Raw genomic sequence first — 23,790 nt, forward strand, 5'->3', positions numbered from 1 at the left:
AATATTTTCATTTGATTGAGGTTTCGTTTTATCCATTTGCTTTGTACGACCATAATTTCCTTTAATTACAAGAGATGGCATGGTCCTCCCTTCCAGCCTCCATTTCACGCGAGTTAACTGATATTCACACCCCAACTTTTTTACTGCGTCCTTTTCTGTCATCTTTCTTATATTGCGAAATTCCTTTGCTTTCAAGGTTAAATAGGACCCACACTTCAGCCTCTGTTCGTTATTCTTGGTGTCTTTTTTATTCTGTGACAACTCATGGGCTATATAAACTGATAAAAAATCATGTAAAAAAGCGAGGTGAGACTATTTAAATGCATAATGAGCGGTGTAGTTAACATACACAGGAGCTGGTCCTAGCCTGAAGGAGGCAAATACCAGGTCGTGGGCTCGATCCTTAGTGCAAATGGCAATTTTTTTGCGAATCCTTCTTCTCAGCACAAGAGCAGGCCCATGGCCCAGTACGTTTGTGACATACACCAACAAAAGGCCCAGAGCAGCGTTGGCGTGCATAGACCCCAAAAAACAGCGGTAACGAATATGAATTTGTTTTGTAGCAAAAAATAGTACCACCTCGAATACAGTAAAAAATATATAAAATCACCTAAGCGGGACGAAACCAAGAATATCACCTTGCTTTAATAGTAGGTATAGATATAGATATAGATATAGATATACCGTAGAAATAGAGTCCTCTCGCAACTTACGTGCCATCTGGTGTTCGTCTTATATGAAAACAGTTGTTTAATGCCCAAAGGTGACTGGAACGTCCAGCACAAGCGTAGTACTAGTCCAAAAATATTCTTCTAAATAAATAGAAATTTTGACCATTAAGTTGGATAAGAATTATGAGTGATATGCCATGAAAATTTTACAATGTATGACTTCACTTGAACTTGAATCTGATTATATAGTTTTTATTAACATATACCTCATAATTTGTTGACCAAAATCACTGCCCAAGTTTTTAATTAAATATGTCTGAGCCTTATAAACACATATGGACCGAGGACATGATATCTCATATCCCAAAGATTGATGAATGCCTAGTTATAGGGTGGTGTTGTGCTCCTTCAGATTTTTTTGTCTTATATGATCTAATTGGAGGCATACTTTGAGCCAACACATTATTTCTAGCAAAAAATAGATTTAATAGATTTATCATGAAAATAAGTCTGCATAACAGTTCATTGTTCTGACCGCGCAGTTAGAGATTACTAGCAATTCACAAGTCTTATGCGGTCCATGTTCTAAGTATTTACCACCCGCCTAAAAATGTGCTAGGCATAAGGATGATCCCAATAGGTTCATTGTTCATTGAGGAGGCTCACGCCGAGAGTAGGCAGTGATCCTCAATGATCTCCTCCCACGCATCGTCTCTATCTCCAGGCTATCCAGATGCGTGCAAATATTATTATGGCATCGCTCTGGTTAAGTATCTAATAATGCGGTGGAAAATAAAGGATATGATGACTGCGGACTATGTAGTGCCTTTTTCGACAATGCATCGGTAGGTGAGTTCATACATATTAGTTCTGGGCCAATAGCTCCTGTGCGACACATTTGAGGTGAATTGGCTTGAGTGCGACGTTGTTCGAGCAAATGGCTTTGGTGCGACACATTTGAGCAGGTAAATAGCCCACGCACGACATGGCTGTTTAATGTGGTTAAATTGGTCGTCAACCAAGCCCGTTTATGTTAGGACATGTGGGTCCAACTTAATTGCTCCTCAAAACAGCTGACAGTGCCCTGTCGCCCGACCGTGTCGGGCCCTCCACTCTGCCCCCTCCCCCCCTCTTCTCCGGTGGCGGCGGATCTTGCGTTCTCCGGCGGCGGCGGAGCCCTCGTTCTCAACGGCGGCGGAACCTTCGTCCTCAAAAAATGGTGAGTGAGAACCCTAGTCCCCCTCCCGTTCCTCTCTCGGCCCCGTAGATCTCAGCTCGTTTCCTCTATTTTCGCTTGTTGAATCGATAGGTTGTGAGGGGAGCCCGTGGGCACACTGAGATGGAGCCGCCAGATTCAACTTCGAATAGGTAATGCGTCTCTCTCCGACCCAATTTTGCATGCAATTAGGGCCTAGTCTGCTCTTTCACACGGGCTCACACTGTCCGCCACTGACAGAGGGGATGCTGCCGTTCGGACCTTCGAATTGACGGTCAATTTCTTTCCATCCAAGGCAAAATTAGTTGATGGTAGCATTCAGAACATTGAGAGAGACACAATTGTTAAATGGGAGGTTGAGTTTACAGAGATTGATCCACAAGTTCTACAGAACATGGGAGAGAAGGCAGTGAAGAAATGGGTGGAAAAAATTGGGGAGAATGTTGTTTGGGGTCCAGAGCAAGAAGTATCACTGTTGCGGTTTGATGATTGGAAAGGAGAGTATGTCAGAATGGAAGATGGTGAACAGATTGTTGATGAAATCGATCGGCAAAACGGCCGGACAAGCAAAAGAGCTAATTTTTTTGCTGAGCTGGTTGATCTGAATATTTTTTCGAAGGTTGGATATGTGCCATCACAATTGGCTGCGCAGATGGTAGATGATGATTGGGCTACACAGAGGCCATTGATTCCCATGTGTACTGAACTTACAGTAATAGCCGAAGAGGGACAGGTTACTGGAACTGAAACTGAAACTGCAGCAACTGTTGATTGGAATGTAGTTGAATTAGATGAGCCTACTGATTTGGTCATTGCACCAATGCCTGACATTGAGATGGCCAAACTTTTTGACATTCCAGTCGATGACAGAGATAAGCAAGAGAGGGGCGAATCTAGTTTGTCTGCTAATGTTGATGAAGATGTAGATGGACAATTGATGGAACAAGCTGCAGATGAAGTAGATGATGCACATGATGATGAGCTGGTGCATGTGTATGACAAAGAAAACCCTGTCATTGAAGTAGGCAAGTTTTTCCCAAGCATGAAGGAGTTTAGGATGTGTTTCAAGACTTATGCAGTGAAACATGAGTTTGATGCCAAGCCTGTTTGGACTGATAGAAAGAAGTTTTATGCGAGGTGCAGAGGATTTGATGGTAGTGTCAAGCCTTGCAAGTGGTACATATCTGCTAGACTGCAACCTGATGGAACTACTGTCAGGGTTAACCAAATCCCCAATCAACATACTTGTATTACAAGTTCACAGAGAGTATCAACCATGACATCACAACTTTGGGTTGCAGAAAAGATCACCCCAATTTTAGCCAAAACACCAAACACTACTGCCAAGAAACTCAAAGTAGACATGGAAAAGATGTACCCCATTAAACTGAAATATACCACAGTGTGGAAGGCAAAACAAAGGACAATGAAAAATTTATATGGTGATTGGGCAAATACATTTAGGATGCTTTACAACTTCAAAGCAGAGGTGGAAAAGAGGTCACCTGGTAGTGTTGTGGAGATAGATACAGAGGTATCAGCCAAAGGTGAAGTCAAGTTCTCCAAGTTTTTTATGGCTTTGAAGCCTTGCATAGATGGCTTCAAAGCAGGGTGCCGTCCATATTTGAGCATAGACTCATCATTTTTGATAGGCAAGTGGAATGGTCAGTTGGCAGCATGCAATGCTCTAGATGGACACAACTGGATGTTTCCTATTGCTGTTGGCTTGTTTCAGTCAGAAACAGAGGCTTCGTGGACATGGTTCATGATCCAGTTGAAAAGATGCCTAGGGCCAGTGTCACCTTTGGCTATACACACAGATGCATGTAAGGGGCTTGAAAATTAGTGAAAAATGTTTTCCCACATGCTGAGCAGAGGGAGTGCTTCGGTCATTTGTGGATGAATTTGATCAAAAAATTTAGAGGAGAAGAATTTGGGCGCATGTGGCCGGCAGCAAGATCTTACACTAGACAGACACACAAATATCATCTTGATAAGATAATGGCAGCATGTGATGAGTTTGGTCCATGGCTGAACACCTACCATTCTTTGTTATGGTACAGGTCAGCATTCAACACTGCCATCAAGTGTGACCACATCAACAACAATTTAGCAGAGAGTTTCAACAACAAGGTGAAGGAGTTAAAAGATTTGCCTGTGCATGACATGGTTGACCAAATCAGGATCATGCTCATGCGGTTGTGGGAATTGAGAAGAAGGATAGGTGATTGTCTGCAAGGTGATAAGCTTCCAGCAGTGGTACAACAGGTGGTCAATAGGAGCAGAAGTCTTTCACATTTGTTTGTTGAAAAATCTTCACCTTGGGGTGCTGAAGTTAGAGATAGCAAAACTGGAAGGAGACATGTTGTTAACACTGAATTGCATGATTGCACTTGCCTCGAGTGGCAACACACTGGTAAACCATGTGAGCATGCCATTCTTTTCTTAGCATCCCAACCGAAGATAAACATGCACCCATATCTGCATGAATATTATTCGGTAGCACGATTCAAAGCTGCATATGCTACTCCAATTCCAGCACTTACAGATCAGTCTCAGTGGCCTGAAGTGGACATTGAATTTTCCATATGTCCTCCCTTGACGAAAAGAAAGGCTGGCAGGCCTAAACAGAGTAGATTCAAGGCATGGTTTGAGAAAGGTGGGAGTAGTAAGAAGGGAAAGAAAGATGAAAAGCCAAAAGGGCCCAAAAAGGTAACAAAAACAGATGTAAATTGTGCCAGGAACTTGGGCACAGAGTGGGATCTGTCAAATGCCGTTACACTCCTGATAAGCCAAAGTATGTTCTTGTTTATTTGTCTGTCTTTGATTTGGTGCTTTTTTCCAATTACTATATCTATAACATTTTCTGCACAGGAGGAAGCGAGCAAGTCAGCCCCTTGTTGTTGAACAGTGTTGGCCAACAAAAAAAGCAAGAGTCAATGGCGGTAGAAAGAAGAGAAGTGTGCCTGAGCCTGAGCAGACTGAAGAAAATCCTGCTGCAGTCAACATTCAGACTGAAGAAACTGATGTGGAGGTGCACACCGAAGAAACTGAACCTGAGCGTGTCGAGGTTCAGACTGAAGAAACTGAACCTGAGCATGTCGAGGTTCAGACTGAAGAAACTCAACCTGAGCGTGTCGAGGTTCACACTGAAGAAACCCATGTTGAGGTACACATCAAAGAAACTGAAACTGGTGTCAACATTGAGACTGAAGACACTGATCACGAGGGTATTGGCGAGGTGTTGAAAAGACCAGTGAAGAAAACCAAGATGATCAATGAACTTGTGTGTGTTGAAGAACCAAAAACAAGAAGGGCTAAGGCGAAGAAGGGCACACGACATGGTAGGAAGAAGTAGAACAAAGAACAGTTTGAAAATTTGGTGCATGTAATAATATTTGTAACTTGGTGCGTACTGGTAGTCACTATGTATCCCCATATTTCTATTCGAACTTGTTTGTCTAAACCAGCCAAATAAAATTCAAATTTAAATTTAAATTTAAATTTAAATTTGGGCTATTGATATTTTAGTGCTATCTAAAGTACCTCAACTGAAATATGTTTGCTTGCTGATCATTCCGAGCCCTTTTGGTAAGTTGAACTCATAGTCATGAAAAGTGTGTTTCAAATGACTTCCAAAGGTAGGGTAAACGGCCTCAGATTTAAGCAAGTTTTGTTGGCACTTTGTCTAAACCAGCCAAATAATTTTTCTACACATCTATTCTACCTATATAGTGTAAATCTAAAGTCTCACTATTTATTGAATTAATTTTCTATTATTTTCTTTTCTTTTTAAAAAAACAAGGTTTAATAGAAAATTATATATATAACAAGTTTAAAACATGAAAATGAGAAAAGTAAGTTCAGATCTTTCTTAGTCAATCCAAAATGAAAATGAGAAAACAAGGTTTTCACACTTTTCATTTTCAAAACCCCACCTACTCTCGGGTGCCCACTACTCTCTCCCTTGAACTACATACTACATTGTTTGAGGAATGACAATATTGTGAAGGATTTTTCGTAAAAATGTATGTAAACCATATTTATGTTTTTTTCTCGTTACTATACGACATAATAAGACTATGTGCGCAAGTTATATATTTTTTTGATTTTTTTTGAATTAGTTATGCTCAACCCTAATCAGTCAAAACCTCTCAAAACCCCTCAAAACCCCTCTCAAAACCCCTCAAAAACCCGCACACTACCTGGTCGTCGATCGTTTTACATGGACGGTTGAGATCAGGCGCTAGGGTTAGCTACAGTGTGCAGCGATCCGCATGAGATGCGATGATTGGTTGACACAGTGGGGCTTGGATCAGCCTCTCTCGTTGGAGCATCAGGACCGTTCATTTAAATCCAACGGCAAGAGTTGACGCGGTGCATGGACCAAGCCTACGCAGTGCCCTTTCCATCGTTGCATGCGTGCCCGTGCCCACCCGCAGCATGCATGCCCACCGGCAGGACTGCGCCCGTCGTTGGTCGTTGCATGCATGCCTCGACGTAGCCCTGCCCCGCCACCCCTATCAACGCAGTAACCTGTCGCATGCCTACCATTAGAACCGATGCAGCGTCGCATCAAAGCATGCACCAAGCCACAATGCAGCAGCCCAATGAAGACAACCAAAAAGCAAACGCTGCAGGGCGTGCCGTGCATGGCGTGCTCCTCTTTGAGGACACAATACTGGCATGGGGTATAGATGTGGGTATAGATGCAGTTCAAACGACGTGCTGCCTGTTACAAGATGGGTAAATGAAGGCATCCATTATTGTCACGTCTCACATCAACCGAACGTTGCCCTCAAAAAAAAATCGACCGAACGTTGCCCTCTAGCCGGCTAGCCCTAGCAAGATGGGCTATGACATGAATGCATGGGCGGCACACGCAGAGAACCCGAGGCAGGCGTGTCCCCTTGACCCACGACGGCACAGACGCGTGCGTGATCCCGCCCCCCTTGACCCGCGACCGTCACAGCCCGTTTCCCACGCTCGTGTACACACTTCCATTGGGCGCCACCAAACGCCGCCCGCCCGTTAATTCTACCCAGTGTAACTACAACGCTTCCATCAAAAACCATGTCGCTCTTGGGCTATTTAAGCCGGGCACTATCGTCTTCCTCTTCCTCCTCATCCACACCCCATCCTCTTCCTCCTCTGCCCTCCTTCTTCCTTCTTCTCCATCAAACCTGATCGAGCCCTCGAGCCACCGGGCGCCACCATGCAGTACAACGCCCCCACGTACCAACTCCCCCCAATCGTGCCGGAAAGGCTCTACCCGAACGGAGTGTACGTGGAGAGTACCCTTAGGGTTTGGGCCATCTCAAGGTGGAGGGGCGCAAGGGAGTTGACGGATTTCTTCCTTCCGGCCAGCTTCTGCCACCTCCCCCGCGGCTCTCCAAGGATGTACCATGTTGAGGAGGTCACCCACAACGGCGTTGTGGTTGGGCTCCTCGCTACGTTCACTAACCCATTCGATGCTTTCTACCTCCTCGGGCGAGTGTATTGGGTTGGTTGTGAGTTCATAGCTTTCACCACCCATAACATTTTCACCGACTTCAACTCCATCTTCCCCAACAACGGCGTTATGCACACGCTCCCGTACCCAATCAACAACGACGAGTGAAGGGCGCCCGGAGGAGCCCGGAGAGAAGAACCCGAAGAAGAACCCGGAGGAGGAGGAGAGAAGAACCCGAAGAAGAACCCGCGTTTGGTGCCCCCCGATCTATCGTATCGTATCGTATTAGTTTTTAAGTTGTAATCGTTATGCTACTGTTATTAAGTTGTATTAGTGTTTTGAGTTGTAAGGCTATCGTGGAACTATGTGTTGCAATCGTTATGCTTCTATATAATCGTTATGCTACTATATATATATATATTGTGTATTTTGTGCTATTATTTGTAGATTGCTATGGGTTGTTCCATTATTTGTGTATTGCTATGGGTTGCTACGGGCCCGGGTTGCTACACCCCAATCACCACACACACCATCTTCAAAATATTGGCCAAATAATGGGTCATGACCCAAACCATAGACATGCAACTAGGAGCCCCATGCAAACCCACTATGGACATGCAACTAGGAAATGCAAACTAATTTACTTCATGCAAGCATGCAACTCATTTAGTTCATGAAACCGTAGACATGCATAAAAACAAGTAATATTTAGTTTTAGTGCATCAAAAAATGATCCATCACAAAATTTAGTGCAAGAAAAAGGCCAAAGTAAAAACAAGTAACATTTTATTTGCCGAAGTTAGAGGTGGGCTGGTGCCCCTACGCGGGTGGGCTGGTCTCCTTGAGCCCGATCTCCTTACGGCCCAACATCTATTCGGCAACCCAGTTTTATTTTTTACTAGAAACTGAATTTGGGTGCCCGTGTACTCTGTTAACTGAAGAACCAAAACAGGGGAAGCAGAGCATGAACACTGAATAATTTGTGTTCCAAATTGCTGCTTCAATTCAGATACATTACTTGTGCACAGATCACATCCTCTACACTGATAGGCCTAAATGCCCATTCTAATGACGGATGAACAACAAATAAAACAAAAACAGAGCAATGATACAACAATAGAACCCCCCTGCCATGATATTTGCTTGCTTCTGCAAATCGATCATCTGCATTAGATGTTTCTTGATCTTCTTCAGTTCCTTGGTCAGTTCGGACTCCGCATGCAGTTCAGCATTGCGCGCATACATCGCCATCGGCACGACTCTGCCCGCCCCTCCGCCTGAGCTCCCCGTATTCTCCACAGCAATCGGCGGCACCCTGCCCAAATTGAGCTCCCAGGTTGCGGCCACGCTCGAATCAACGTAGCCCTCAAACTGAATCCTATCAACATATTCATCAATCCACTCAAAATGGTAACATTTCTTCAAGATCTGAAAAGAACAACACGAACCCTAAATCCCAAATTCGAGGAGAAAAACAAAATATGGAGAAATCAGAGCGAAAGACAGCGAAAGAACGGGCTAAGAACTGAGATCTAACCTTGCCACCCCTTCCCGTCATTGGTTTGCTCAAGCATTTCACAAATTCCTGCCCAAGATTGCCATTGTCATCCCTTTTAGTGACCAACCGTTTAAGAGGGTCTGGGCGTGGGCATTCAGGGCACCTTGTTAGCAGCACTGGTCCATACTGTCGCCATTTTGATTGCGTGGCGGAGGAGGTAGACATTTGCGCTAGGTCGCTGGAGAAGAGAAAGATTGGGGAAAGGGGATGAATGGGCGGCGGCGGGCGGACGGGCACGGGCGCTCGTCTCTTCTAGCTGCGAGGAGGTGGGTCCCGCGTGTAGACAAGTGGTGGGTCCCGCGCTTAGGTGGATAAGTGGTGTGTCCAGCGCTTACGTGGATAAGTGGTGGGTCCAGCCCTCAACAACTTACGAGGGCATCAGTTCAGTTTAACAGCCATGTCGTGCGTGGGCTATTTACCTGCTCAAATGTGTCGCACCACAGCCATTCGTTCGAACAATGTCGCACTCAAGCCAATTCACCTCAAATGTGTCGCACAGGAGCTATTGGCCCGTTAGTTTAATAATACGACTTATTCTAATGATTTTTATAAACCCGCCAGGCCAGAACTTTCGTGGACTGAATCATTTACTTTTCTAGTTAGACGTCAGCATCTTGGAGATTATCTTTGACGGGGGAGTCATTCAACAAACCACGTGTTAAGCTAAATATCTATTGTGTTACCCAACCTAGGAGATTATCTTTGACGGGGGAAACTATGTGTTTGGGGGATCTTTAAGTCAAGGGAGCCCAATCAGTTCTCACTTGAGTGAATTGAAAAATAAAAAATCATAGAAAGGATGATGTTCGACAGAATATATTACTGATTTTGCTTTAGTTAAGCTATTTATATTATGTGGGTGATGTAGCTTCCAAAATAAATGCAGTTAATTTTTTCTTTTCCACAAAATAGTTATCAACTTCTCATTTTGTTCTAGCATTCTTATTTTCTTTAGGTCTTATTGGCATGCTGGAAGAACTAGGGCTACTACAACGAGCTTTGAAAATGCAATAAATCACGACCACTAGCATGTTCATTACCTGAAGCCTCCTAACAAAGATTTTCGTATTTATACTTGTTCATAAAAAATGTGCAACGGCTTGGTTATTCCAACTAACTCAGCAATTCGTTCTAACGTACAAAAGAAATATTAGGGAAAGAACAAAGGAAAACAATGAAAAAAAGGAACATATTAAATAAGAAAAAGTGTGGGATTCGAACCCTCGATAGTTTCTAGAACTATACGTGTTTACCAGAATAGATCTATCAACCATTAAACCATCTCTCGATAGATAATCCCGATTTTATTCTTAGAAATAAAACATAGTCATACTAAAAATAAAAATAGATATAAACGTTTAGAAATATTTCATGTGGGTATATTTTCTCCTATTTTATACACATATATAGGATGTGCTATACAACCTTGTGAAATAAATACTAAATCCCCTCTTCTTGCTTCCATAAAAAATAAAAAGAAGTGGTTAGAAATAATTTCGAAGAGAATGATTAATGGATTCAAGATTAAACTGCTCCTACTTCGCACTTTTTTCCTTTACATTTATTGATAAGTGAGTGATCAAATATCTAGTCAACAATATTTGATGTTAAGTTGGAGGGTTACAAATATTGTTATTGCTTACCAGTTAGCTCTTTGAGCATTATTTTATGACTTACTCGCTCCTAGTAATATGTGTACCCCTTGTATTTGCTTGCTGGTTTCTGTAATAATAAAAATGTTGTACTTCCTTGTACATCACTTTGGATTGGACTAGTATTGTCGTACGTATTCAAATTCTCTTATTTCTTAAAAAAAAAACTCCCTCCGCTGAATGTTTAGAGGGATAGACTGCATCACCGTGGCAACGAGAGCGTCCCTACGCTGAACAATATGATATAGTGTCGGATATTGTGTAGCCAGAGGCGCGTCACCCAACCACGTATCCTCCCAGAATCGCGTATCATCACCATTACCGACAATACATCTCGTTCTGTTAAAGAAAGCGGCTTTAACCCTCATAAGCCCTTTCCAGAACGGCGAATCTGTAGGTCTTAGAGTGACCTGGGATAAAGTCTTTGAGTGCAGATATTTACTACATAGAATCTGCGCCCAAGTTGCCTCTGTCTCAGAAGACAACTTAAACATCCACTTACTAAGCAGGCATCTATTCTTGACTACAAGATTTTCAATAGCAAGTCCCCCTTGGTCCTTTGGTCTACAAATAATATCCCATTTGGCCAATCTGTACTTCCTCTTAGACTCATCACTATGCCAAAAGAAGCGAGAACGATAGAAGTCTAGCCTTTTCCTAACCCCAACTGGGACCTCGAAGAAAGATAAGAGAAACATAGGTAAACTCGTGAGCACCGAGTTAATCAGAATCAACCGGCCTCCATAAGACATGAGTTTTCCTTTCCAGCAACTTAGTTTCTTCTCAAACCGATCCTCGATGCACTTCCACTCACCATTTGTTAGCTTACGATGGTGTATGGGAATACCAAGATACGTGAAAGGTAGAGCCCCAACTTCACAACCAAACAATTGTGTATATGCATCTTGTTCGTCTTTGGCTCTACCAAAGCAGAACAACTCGCTTTTATGGAAATTAATCTTCAGCCCCGACAATTGTTCAAAAAGGCATAACACTAACTTCATGTTCCTCGCTTTTGCCAAATCATGTTCCATGAAAATGATTGTATCATCAGCGTATTGCAGGATGGACAGACCACCATCAACCAGATGAGGCACCACTCCCTCCACCTGACCGGCCTCCTTGGCCCTCCCAATCAGGATCGCTAACATATCAACCACAATATTGAACACGATCGGCGACATAGGGTCACCCTGTCTCAGACCCTTGTGCGTTTGGAAGTAGTGACCTATGTCGTCATTAACTTTAATGCCAACACTACCTTTTTCCGTGAATGTTTCAACCTGATGTCACCAGATCTCATCAAAGCCCTTCATCCGTAAAGCCTGCTGGAGGAACGGCCATTTGACTTTATCATAAGCCTTCTCGAAATCCACTTTGAAAATAACGCCATCTAGTTTTTTCGTATGAATTTCATGAAGCGTTTCATGAAGGACCACAACCCCTTCGAGGATGTTCCTATCTGGCATGAAAGCCGTTTGAGAAGGTTGTACTACTGCGTGCGCAATCTGTGTGAGCCTGATCGTCCCAACCTTGGTAAAGATTTTGAAACTGACATTCAGAAGGCAGATAGGCCGAAATTGCTCAATTCTCACGGCATCTGTTTTCTTAGGCAACAAAGTTATCGTTCCAAAATTAAGTTGGAAAAGCTGCAAATGTCAAGAGAACAAATCATGGAACATCGGCATCAGGTCCCCTTTGATAATATGCCAACACTTCTTGTAAAACTTAGCCGGGAAACCATCCGGCCCCGGTGCCTTGTTACACTTCATCTTGGAAATAGCCTCGAAAACCTCCTTTTCCGAGAAAGGGGCAGTTAATACATCGTTCTCCACAGCAGTAAGTTGAGGGATATCGTGAACCCTAGACTCATCCAGGGACACACACTTCTCCTCTGGTGGTCCGAACAAATGTTTGTAGTACTCAGTAATGTAGAGCTTCAGGTTGTCCTGGCCGACTATTGTACCCTCATCTTGTTCTAGCTGGAAGATTCTCTTCTTCCGGTGCTTGCCATTGGCTATCATGTGGAAGAACTGAGTGTTCGCATCCCCCTGGACAACTTTTCTCACCTTTGCCCGCAGTGCCCACTTTAATTCTTCTTCACGGAGTAACTCTTTCAGCCTCATCTCAGCCTCATGCTTGATATGAAGCTCGGTGGCTAACAGAATCGTAGTTTCTGCTTTTATATCTAAGGTTTGAATAAGGGAAAGGAGTCGTTCCTTCTCCACCTTATACACTCCACCTAGATGCTTAGCCCACCCATGAAGGAAACTTCTGAGATGCCTAATCTTGTTCTGCCAGCGTTCAAGGGCATTCCTACCTCCTACATCTTTAGCCCATTCTCTGGCTACAAGATCCAAGAATCCTTCTCTTTCAAACCAAGCAAGCTCAAAAGAGAATAAATTCTTGTTGCCTGAATAGGTAGCCCCACCAGAATCGAGCAACAGAGGTGTGTGATCAGAAATCCCGCGAGATAGAGCCTGAACAGTTACAAAGGGAAACTACTGTTCCGAAGCAACACTAGCCAGAACCCGATCCAACTTCTCGAAAGTTGGATTTGGCAATGCGTTAGCCCAGGTGAACTTCCTACCTGAAAGCTCAATCTCTCTCAAATCTAAGCTTTCAATAATAGTATTAAACATAAATGACCATCTCCCATCAAAATTGTCATTATTCTTTTCATCGCATCTTCTAATAATATTAAAATCACCCCCAACCAGAATTGGAAGCTGCTCAGACCCGCAGACTCTAACAAGATCAGCCAAAAAGTCAGGTTTGAACTCTGCCTGCGCTGCCCCGTACACCGCCACCAAAGCCCAGTCGAAACCATCATCTTTGGACCGCACCCTGAACTTAACAGCAAAATCCCCCACGACCATACTGCGAACTTCGAGAGAGTCACATCTAACACCAAGTAAGATTCCACCTGACCTTCCTCTCGCTGGAAGACAATGCCAGTCAAACTCAATACCCCCCGACAACGTATTGAGAAATTGAGGTGAGAAATTTGCTCTGCCCGTTTCCGACAAGGCAATAAAGTCCAATCTATGCTCAATGGATGCCTCTGCAAGGAACCTCCTTTTAGCCAAGTCCTTAAGACCTCTGCTATTCCAAAAGATTCCTCTCATATCTCATCATGAAATTTTTTAGCCGTGCGGATCCTAGCGCTCCTACGGACCGCGGACATCGGATATATTTTGCGCTTCCACTTGCGCTTAGGGCTGGTCGGGCCCACCCGGTCCAAACTGCCCGTAACCGAGGACATAACTACTTCCAAACCGACATTCTTGTCCTCCTCCTCCGGCTCCTGGAGGGGTGGTGCGAGATCATCACAAAAATTATCAGGTATTCGAACTCCCAAGGCATCAATCTCAGAATCGTTCATCGGTTTGACAGCAGCTAAGTCACGAATCATTTCTAAAGCCCTCTCGGCTTTTAGATCAAGCAAATCGTTAACAGAATTAGTAACTTCACCCTCATTACTACCAAGTGAAATTCCTAATTGGTTTGCCTTATCCACAATTTGATCATTCAAAAAACGCAAAATAGTATTGGAAGTATTTACGGACATACTAGTAGTGACCTGGACGTCACGAAGCTTTGCTGCCCTCACGGCACAGCGCTGCTGCATGTCGTCAACCTTCGGATAGCCCTGAAGCCGACAACTCATGCGTCGGCCCTCAGACGCCTAGTCCGGGATCCCGCCAAACAGAATAACCTCCTCCCTCGAGAATTTATCCGGAGAGCGACCGCCTGTCAGTCCCCGAACATCCACCCGGTCGCCATGACCAGGTGAGAGCGCCGAGTCAGCCACTGGGGAGGCAAAGGCCACCTGCCTCCGCCCCCCATCCGCTCCGGACCGCCTGTCAGGAGTGCACGTCGATGTCGCGAACGGGGTGCTCCCCTCGGGCACCGAAGGTGAAGAGGGCCTTGAGGCCGCCTGCCCCAAGCCCTCTCGCAGAGCCTGTCCAGCCGCCTGCAGTGTGGCCCGAGCAACAGGCATAGAATGTGCGGAGGCCACCTGCCCCGGCCCCCCTACCGTAGGCCCGTCGTCTCTCCCGGTAAACTCATCGGGAAGAAGAGGAGAAGGGGTCTCCAAAGCACCCTGCCCCGAACCCCCAGATGGGATCGGACCACCCTCCTGCAACTCAGCCACATCACCGCAACCCTCCACACCCGTGTCCTCAAAGTCCAACGCAGGTAAAGAGTGCTCAAACTCCTCAAGAGACTCCACCCGCTCGCTCCAAAGTCGCGGAGGTGCAGACGCGTGACCAAAGGAACCAAATCTCAAAGTGGTCGACGGCACAGACATGTTAGGCGCCGTCCCTCCTCCTGCTGCCTTGGCAGTCGACTCCGGTCTCTTGGCCATCTCACACCCAGAATCATCGGCCGGTGTTTCCTTACCGTCCGTATCATCATCACCCTCGCTCATATCGTCGCCAGTGGCAGCCGGAGCCTCGGCAAAGAGGCTATCATCCTCAAATTCAATCTCAAGGCTGTATACCTGACCACGATAAGCCCACTTAACCACGTCCGGCATGAAGTCAATGTCCAAAATGCTGACTAATAGGCGAGAAATCCCATGAGCTCGAGTAAAGGCCATATCCACTCGCTCGGTCTTTCCCACCATGATACCCAGACTAGCAACAACCCTGGCATCCTGCAGGAGCGCGGACGGAGCTCCCGAAAAGCGCAGCCAGGCCTGGGTGAGGGGTTTACCCTGAGGATCAACCAGCTTCCACTCCTGGAACTCAAGAATGGCCTCCGTACCTGGAACCTTACACATCCCAAAGCTCAGCAACCTCTGTAAATCCTCCACAGTCGGGAACTGAACTCTGAATAAGTTGGTCTCCAGCCTGACAAGCTCCCAATGGAAGTCTCCTGGTGCCAGCTCCCGGAAGCGCTGAATAATCTGGGCCTCAGACACTTGACCTCTAGTCACTTTCACCACCCCAGTTGTCATACTGTTCACCTCTTGAGGAACCTCCCTCTCAGTCGGCGACTCAAAAAACGCGAGCTCAGAATAGAAGACACCATACGTCATAAGGCTCGGTGTCTGCTCCCGCAACCGCGGACAAGCCCCAGACTCGTGTGCAGGCTTACCACAAGTATCACATAAAATCGCCACACATTCAGCAATAAAATGGCCCTTATCACCACATCGATAACAAAGCATTCTTTCCTTTTTCCTTGCAAACTTTGCAGCCCTGTCCATCTCAGTTCTATCAGAAGCCTCCACCGACATAGGCTGGGCCTCAACCGCATCAAGAACCTCCACAGCCGCCAGTTCCGTCACCACTTCCCTAGCCTGGCAAGACAGCCCTGTCTCCTCAGTAACAGCGTCGACCACCGTCTCATCAACGGTAACATGATGCTGCCTTGGACGGTAACGACCCCCTCGGCCACCGCGGCCACCACGATTGCCACAAAAACCGCCTCGGTTACGATGAGCCGGTCCAGAAGCCCCTTCGACAAAACCGCCTGTCGGCCCCAAGAAAGGCCTCTCGGCCGAACCATCGCTCTGCCAGGCATACCCCCGTCCACCACCCGTAGACGAGGATCCCCGGTGGTGTCCATCTCCATACACATTATAACCATCGTCACCCCACTGCCCACGAGGTGCCGAGTGAACATCCACATTAGCAGAGACCTGCGGCGCCTGTGCCTGCTGCAAAACCGGGTCGTCGAGTTATTCGCCTGCCTTGCCACGAAGTGCGGCGGTCTAGCTCTTGCCTGAGTCGCCACCGGACGCTGGCCATTAGCAGCAGGAGGAGGCGGCCTTGGGGTCGGGGCACCCCGGCCCGCGACAGCCCCATGGGTCGGCACGGGCGGCCTAAATCCACCCCGCCCCGCAGCAAGCATCATCATCACTGGCGCGGTAGGCCGAACTCCAGCCGCAGCAACCCCGCGGCCAGCCGTACCGGCCATAGTGGCGCCACCCACTGGCGGTCTTTGGGCGCCGACGACCGGTGCCGCGCGGCCGGTTCCATTCCCTGGACGCGGTAGGCCGAACTTCAGACTACATTTCATATTATTAGTTTTTAGTTTAACCTGCAGAATTTCTTCCCACGGTGTATTTCTTTAAATTTCTTGATTTCCGAGAGTGCATACAGAGTAAGACACTAAAATCTACAAATTGTACACATAAATGATATTAATTAAGACCTAACAAAGACATCGAGGCTGCAAACAGTTAAAATATCATAAAAAAGAAAAATAATATGGCTAAAAAAGTCACGCTCAAGCTATCGGTGGTACGCAACAAGAGGAAAGAACAACAATAACAGCGGGGGAGGTTTTTCAAGATCAGCATCCCTAGAAAGGAACGATGCCCCCGCGTCATCGTTGCTGGGATTAATCATTGAAGGCCAAATCATGGGATTTCACCCCGAAGATCAATTCAAGGAAAACTCCAAGCAATGCCTCGAAGAAGGAAACCGAGTGTAAACACCATTGCTGCTAGGTACAACAAACTAAGGTCAGACCTAAGGATTCTTGATGCGAAGCTCGAGACCAGATAGTCGAGAAGCACCATCAAACAATTGTTGTTGATCTGTGGTGCCGCCTTCATTTGCCGACTTCGAACTACATCAATGGCATATAAGGAGAAAACTGTTCATGTGGACAATTCTAATACCGACATGTAGATACACGAGCATAGACGAAAAAAACCCTGATAAATCAAATTCAAACACAGACCGAATTCTGCGAGATTCACCAGAGACAAATCTCCACACACCCCACGACGAAGCTAGAAGCACCACACCATATCGTCATCCCAAGCAGTGAGTTATAGCAGATTTGGACCAGATCGTGAAGGCCATTGCCACCCTCGACTTCAACTCATGCCGGCGCTCTCACCACTTAACCTAGCCACCGCACGCTGGATGAGCCCATGTGAGGGCCATCACTCAAGCGATATGACGGTGCAAGCACTGGCATCTTGGGCAAGGTGTGCTTTGTCTGCAGTGAGGACATCCGAGATAACACTCCCACATATCATCCAAACAAGTTCCACCTTACCGCTCTCGACCTCTTTGGACATATCATCCAAACAAGTTCCTCCTTACCGGTCTCGACCTCTTGGCTCCTGCAGTGATTTATTTCCAAGCTTAAGCTTACAATGAGTGCATTCCAAATCCTCTCAATTCTGAGATTACGTCTCATATCCCACAGCCTCTATTGATGTAATTTGAAGTGATAAAATGGTGAAGTTGAAACACTACTAATATATATACTGTTTATTCATTGAAATTCTATATGAACCAATATCTCCTTGTGAAAATTATTGTCTACAAGCAAAGAGTTATGCCAAAGTCCATTCACCATTAATATAAACATATGAAATTTGATGATTTTTTTTCTGGTGCTAGCACAACTTTGCAGCACAGTAAAAACTAACATGATCACAAATCTTGTAGCACCGGAACTGCTCTTGTCCACTCGACAGCAGTCAGCTCAGCATTGGTCCCTGTCCCGCCAACTCAAGTAAACCAGGCCAGCATGGTAGTGCGCGTAAGCGCCGGCAATGACTAGCACGTGGAACAGCTGGTGGCTATGCCCGACGAGGTCAAACATTCCTGGCATAAACCTCTCCGGCATCCTTGTGGCGTAAACCAACACGCCGGCAAGGTAGAACGCCCCCATGACCACCTCGTAACCAGTCGTGAGCACCGCCTCGGGTCGTGCATGGAACATGAGCATCTTGTGCACGATGGGCACGATGCCGGACGCGCCCATGCACGCGAATAGCGCAGCGCGCGCCCACCGCAGATCAGGTGCCTGGAAGACCGGCAGCAGCGAGACAGCCACAGCGGCCGCGCCGCAGATGGTGATGGAGCCAAGGTAGAGTGTACGGGAGAAGGGGTCACAGAGGAAGGTGTAGTAGACGACCGGGTAGAAGGAGGTGACGATAAGGCCGGTGATGCCGGCGTAGTCGAGCCGGAGCAGCACGTAGGTGGCATGCTCCGAGTGGCACGCCAGCAGATGGCAACCGCTGCTCATCAGCAGGCAGAACATGGCGCCGCACAGGTACGTGTAGAACGGCCACCGCGTGACCGGGCCGTGCTCCCCCGACCAGACGGACATGGTGAGCGCGAGGAAGATGAAGAAGCCGATCAAATGCCTGCGGGGTTTCGTTGAAGAGTACACGTGACATGAGAAATATTTTGATCGAGTGTGACATTAGGGAAGGCTCACAGAACCTACGTCCAGACGTTGATCGTCTCGTTGTGGAGGGCGAAGGCGCTGAGGATCGCCTGCTTGACGGGCCATTCGCTGCGGTAGTGATCGAGGATGAATTCGTCGTGCTTCAAGAAGGCCGGGAGCGCATCGTAGCAGACGAGCTCGTACCTATGCTTGCAGCTCGGCTTCGCCACGTCACTGCAGGTGGGGCTGCCTTTGTTTTTCAATGCAACAGCTTGATCGGCATGGACGCCGCCGCCGTTCCCCATGGTGGCCGCCGTCTTGGAAGCCATTCTGTCCTAGAGCCTGCCGAGAATATATGCTCTTTTGTAGTCTACTGTCGGACAACTCCAGTCCAGAGAGAATTAAGGTGGTCAACGCATCCAATTCAATCTATCTATCTATTACTCCCCCTGTATCAACATAGAAGACTTCCTTTGACACTGTCATATTATTAGAAAACTTCTTATATTTTTATATAGAGGGTACACTCCTTTAATCCGAAATTAGTTGATGCTTACTTAGCCATTTTAGTGCTTGATACATCTGTTTGAGCGCCACCAAATTATGGATGAAGTATCAAGCACTAAATTAAGTCTAGATACATTTGCTTGAGGGTCAACTGATTTCGGACGGAGAAAGTGTTATCTATCTATACCTATTTATTAATAAAGAAAGAAAGTTATTATTCCTGGTCCATCAACCAGTTTTAAAGAAAACTAGTTGAAATTTAAGGTAGTCAACTCGCAGTCCATCCTTGCCCCGGAAGCCAGCAGTTTTTTTTAATTCGCTTGCAGGATCGATCCATCCAACTCAATCTATCTATCTATTACTCCCTCTGTTTCAACATATAAGACGTGTTTTTGGACACTATCATAGTGTTAGAAAATGTCTTATATTTTAATACAGAGGGTATACTCTCTTCGTCCGAAATTATTTGGCGCTCAAACGGATGTATAGCCATTTCGGTGCTAGATGCATCTTTTTGAGCATCACCTAATTATGGATGAAGTATCAAGCATTGAAATAATTCTAGAAACATTTATTTGGGTGTTAACTAATTTCGGGCGAAGAAAGTATCTATACCTATTTAATAAAGAAAGAAAGTGGTTATTCCTAGTCCATCAGCCAATATTAAAGAAAAATCCTTGCAATTTAAGCTAGTCAACTCGCAGTCGATCCTTGGCCCGGAAGCCAGCAGTTTTTTCTTGATCGCTTGCTTCCTCCATCGTACCTTCAGCCTAGGTTCAGCCATCACCGAGTCGCCTGCCAGGGGCAGACACACCGGATCTCCTCGGACAGACCAGAAGGAGCCCAAGAGGAGGGTAACAGCCGGCTCGCTGTGTGTCTGATTGTTCGCCGTGGCGTTGGCACCTGTGCCACTGCATCGGTGCTATTACGGCATTTTCTTATTTCCTGGTGTTCAATTCATAAGTATGACCGTGGTGTGATACAGGGTGTTCATTTGCTTATGCGATATGTGCTTCTTTCTCTGAAGAATAGGTGCTTGCTCTTTGTTTTTCCGTGAGATGATCGTGTTTGTTCTGTCACTCCTACATGCACGTGCTACAACTAAGCCGTTAGATGGATGATGTGTTTCTACTACTGGCTGTTAGTATTGTATATGCAATTTAGACAACTTTGAATACCTTGAGCATGTTTGTACTACTTTTGTTTCTTTTTACTCAGCATATAAAACTTGTTTGAATTCAATCTCAAATAGTTTGCTAAAATATAGGAAAACATCAACATTTATTCAAATTAATTTCGTAATGCATCTAATGATATTGATTTTGTATCATGGATGTTGATATTTTTTCTGTAAAGTTGGTTAAACTTTATGAAGTTTGACTTTGATTTTTTTATTTGCAAGCTGAAAAGTCACCGAGGGAGTAATCATCCCCCTGTATATCGAGCGATGATAACATAAATATATGGAAATAAATTCAGATGTTTGTAAGACAATATTCTTTTTTAAAAACTTCGAGTAGGAAGACAATATTCAGGTGGGGTAAACTCCCCCCCGTTGAAAATTCAAAAAAAAGACAATATTCTTTAAAAACACCCACCATTGTTTTGTCAATGTGAAAATGTGCGGACGCCTACAATGATCTATTCCATTCAATCATAGGCCACATGCGGGAGCGTGGAATTTAGTAATCGGCCTCACGGATGCGGGTGCACAACGTGGCTCTGCCGGCCTCAAAAAATAAAGTCACCTTGTCCACACCATAAGAACTGAAAATTAGAGACTTCTAGAGAGAAGTTAGGTGATCGGAATCGTCGTGAGTTTTCTTTTGGGAAGCAAAATTAAATATCATGGCTATTAATTATGATATGTAGTATATCAGTTGCCGTCCTTTTGGGAGGCAAAATTAAATATCATATCACTATCTTACAAAAGCAGGAACATGTAGATATAGTCAACTCACGAACGCCTAACTAACTGAACAACCTCATTATGGCGTCAAACCACTGCCATAGCCAAGGGACCTGTCAAACTAAGAACCATTAGAACCAGCAACTATAACACCGTGCCTTTTATCTTTTTTGGATGATGAGCGCCGAGCAATTAAAACATATTACAGCAATTAAATTTGATATGTAGTATCATCTGCCATCCTTCAGGGGATTCAGCATTAGTCTATCTCTAATCTGCTCATTAGTTAATGGAAAGTTGCAAACGTCAAGATCACATGTGAGTACTAGGTTGTTTGACTCATTCAAGCAATGGTATCACGTCTTCACACTGTCATTACTAGTATAGGGGAGTTGGGAATTGTACCTTGTATGACGCCCACCAACCTCCCCTCGACCCTCCATGTCTCACGAGCAACTAATCGGGGTTACCCCTTGCGGCTCAACCAGTTGAAACTTTCCCTGAAACTGAGCGCTCCAGCGCAGCCACATAGCACACTCATGCGTGATCACATGGAGTCTGCTGGGCGCTTCTCCCAGAAAGTTTTTTTTCTTCTGTTTTGTTGGTTTTTTCATGTTTTTTCTCGGTTTCTAGTTTCTTTGGTACCCTTTTTTGCGCCTCTTGGTTTTTTGTTTCATGTGAAGTATAGTTGTGCTATGTCGGGTGAAAAATTCAATCGTGCTTCCATGTGAAACGCAATAGCAAAAATGGTTCATGATTTGAACTCATGATGCAAGAGATAAAACCTTTTTAAAAAAATCTACCCAAAAAGGCACAAATAAACCCACCCGTCCCTCCCGTGGGTTGAAAGAAGTCCCACTAAAATTCCCAGCTTACAACAAGTGTCGCACTTGCAAGATTTTGGTCCATGTTAGGGGATGATCTGGTTGAGGAGATTCTTCAGGCAGTAAATACATGTACTATCCCTCCTGGGTGGATGATAATGCAATTGTGATTACCCCCATGGTTAATTCTCTGGAAAAGGTTTGCCAACTTAGACCTATCAGCTTATGTAATGTGGTGTATGAGGTTATTGGAAAATGGTGGGAATTCGTTTGAAGGATTTTCTTCCAAAAATTACCAAGTCACATTGCTTTAGTTCCCAGAAGAATGATTATGGATAATGTCTTAGTGGCTTATGTTTGCTTTCGTACAATAAAGAATAAGAGAGAAGGTAAAGAGGGTTTGTGCGCTGTAAAACAAAATATGCATACAACTTATGACTGTGTTGAGTGGTCTTTCCTTGGGGAGATTGTTCTAAAACTTGGCTTTCGAGAGAACTGGGTATGCAATGTGTATCCACTGTTGAATACCGGGCCAGATTCAATGTAGAAGAAAGTGACAGTTTTAAACTGGCGAGGCGCTTACGGCAGGGCTATCTTCTCTCTCCCTATCTTTTCTGGCTTTGGACGAAGGGCTTGACGACACTCTTGACGCACGCGGAGGAGAGTGGTAATATCTTGGTTGTGAAGCATTGTAGAGATGCACCTCCGATCACCAATCTTATCTTTGCTGATGACTCATTGATCCCCATGAAGGAAAATATGCATAATGTTCAGACGTTGTAGTCAATTTTGGACTCCTACTGTGCCACTTTTGGGAAAATTGGTCCGTGTTGATAAATCTAGTATTTTTTCAGCCCAAATACAAGGGGTGAGGTGAGAGTGCACATGTGTAAATCTGATTATCATGATGGAAGCAGTTAATGATAAATATTAAGGCTTGCCTGTCAATGTAGGAATGGATACATTTGACAGCTTACAATACCTGATTGATTGCATTGTCATGAATATTAGTGGTTGGAACAAAAAAATATCCGTTGGAAGGATGGAGATCCTCCTCAAGTCTGTTGTCCAAGCCATACCGACCTACACAATATCCGTCTTTAAAAGTTCTAAGAAATGTAAAGGAATTATTGAACAATGGCACAATTGTTTGTGGGGAGATGAGGATAACCAGAGAAGAATGTATTTGATTGCTTGGTGGAAAATATGTGTCCCAAAAAATCAATGAGAGATGGGTTTTAGGGATATCCATTGTTTCAATCTAGCGATGTTGGCATAGCAGCCTGTCGTCTGATTGAGGACCCTAACTCTATGTGCTAATGTCTCGAGAGTCAATTATTTTCCTGATGGGGATTTATTGAACGCAAACTAAAAAAGGGATGCTCATTTACTTGTAAAAGTATTTTGGCGGGTGTGAATTCTATGAAGAAAATATATATTTGGCATGCTGGAAATGGCCGAAATATTGGTATTTGGGAGGTCGCATGGATTCCAAATCGTTCCACTAGGAAAACTATCTGTTCGAAAGGGTGTCATTTGTTATCCCGGGTGGCAAACCTTATTAATCCAGTTTCTAATAACTATGATGAAGATCTAGTTAGAAAAACCTCGTGTCCTATTGATGCACAAATGGTTCTCGCAATACCTTTCCCTCAGCATGCCATGCAAGATTTTGTCACCTGGAATTTTAAGAAAAACACTTTATTTTCAGTCCAGTCTGCATATTTCATGGAATGGGATCATCAACATGGTATGAAACTAAGACATACAAATGGTAGGGGATGAACCACTTATAAACCTATTTGGTGCAAGATTTGGAGGCTATCGAGGCTGACAAAGTATAAGATTTTTAT

At 45.0% G+C, this 23,790-nt stretch overlaps 1 protein-coding gene across 1 annotated transcript; it reads right to left on the bottom strand.

Annotated features, from left to right (window-relative positions):
• Window positions 1-18,007: 18,007 nt before the first annotated feature.
• LOC119360177 (heptahelical transmembrane protein 4-like) lies at window positions 18,008-19,026 on the bottom strand. Its single transcript, XM_037625930.1, has 2 exons — window positions 18,758-19,026; window positions 18,008-18,674 (listed from the first exon to the last, which is right to left on the bottom strand). Exons 1-2 carry the CDS (start codon window positions 19,024-19,026, stop codon window positions 18,008-18,010), a joined length of 936 nt encoding a protein of 311 aa, XP_037481827.1.
• Between the last annotated feature and the right edge of the window lie 4,764 nt (window positions 19,027-23,790).

The sequence above is a fragment of the Triticum dicoccoides genome, chromosome 2B (assembly GCF_002162155.2).
Source record: "Triticum dicoccoides isolate Atlit2015 ecotype Zavitan chromosome 2B, WEW_v2.0, whole genome shotgun sequence".
NCBI lineage: Eukaryota > Viridiplantae > Streptophyta > Magnoliopsida > Poales > Poaceae > Triticum > Triticum dicoccoides.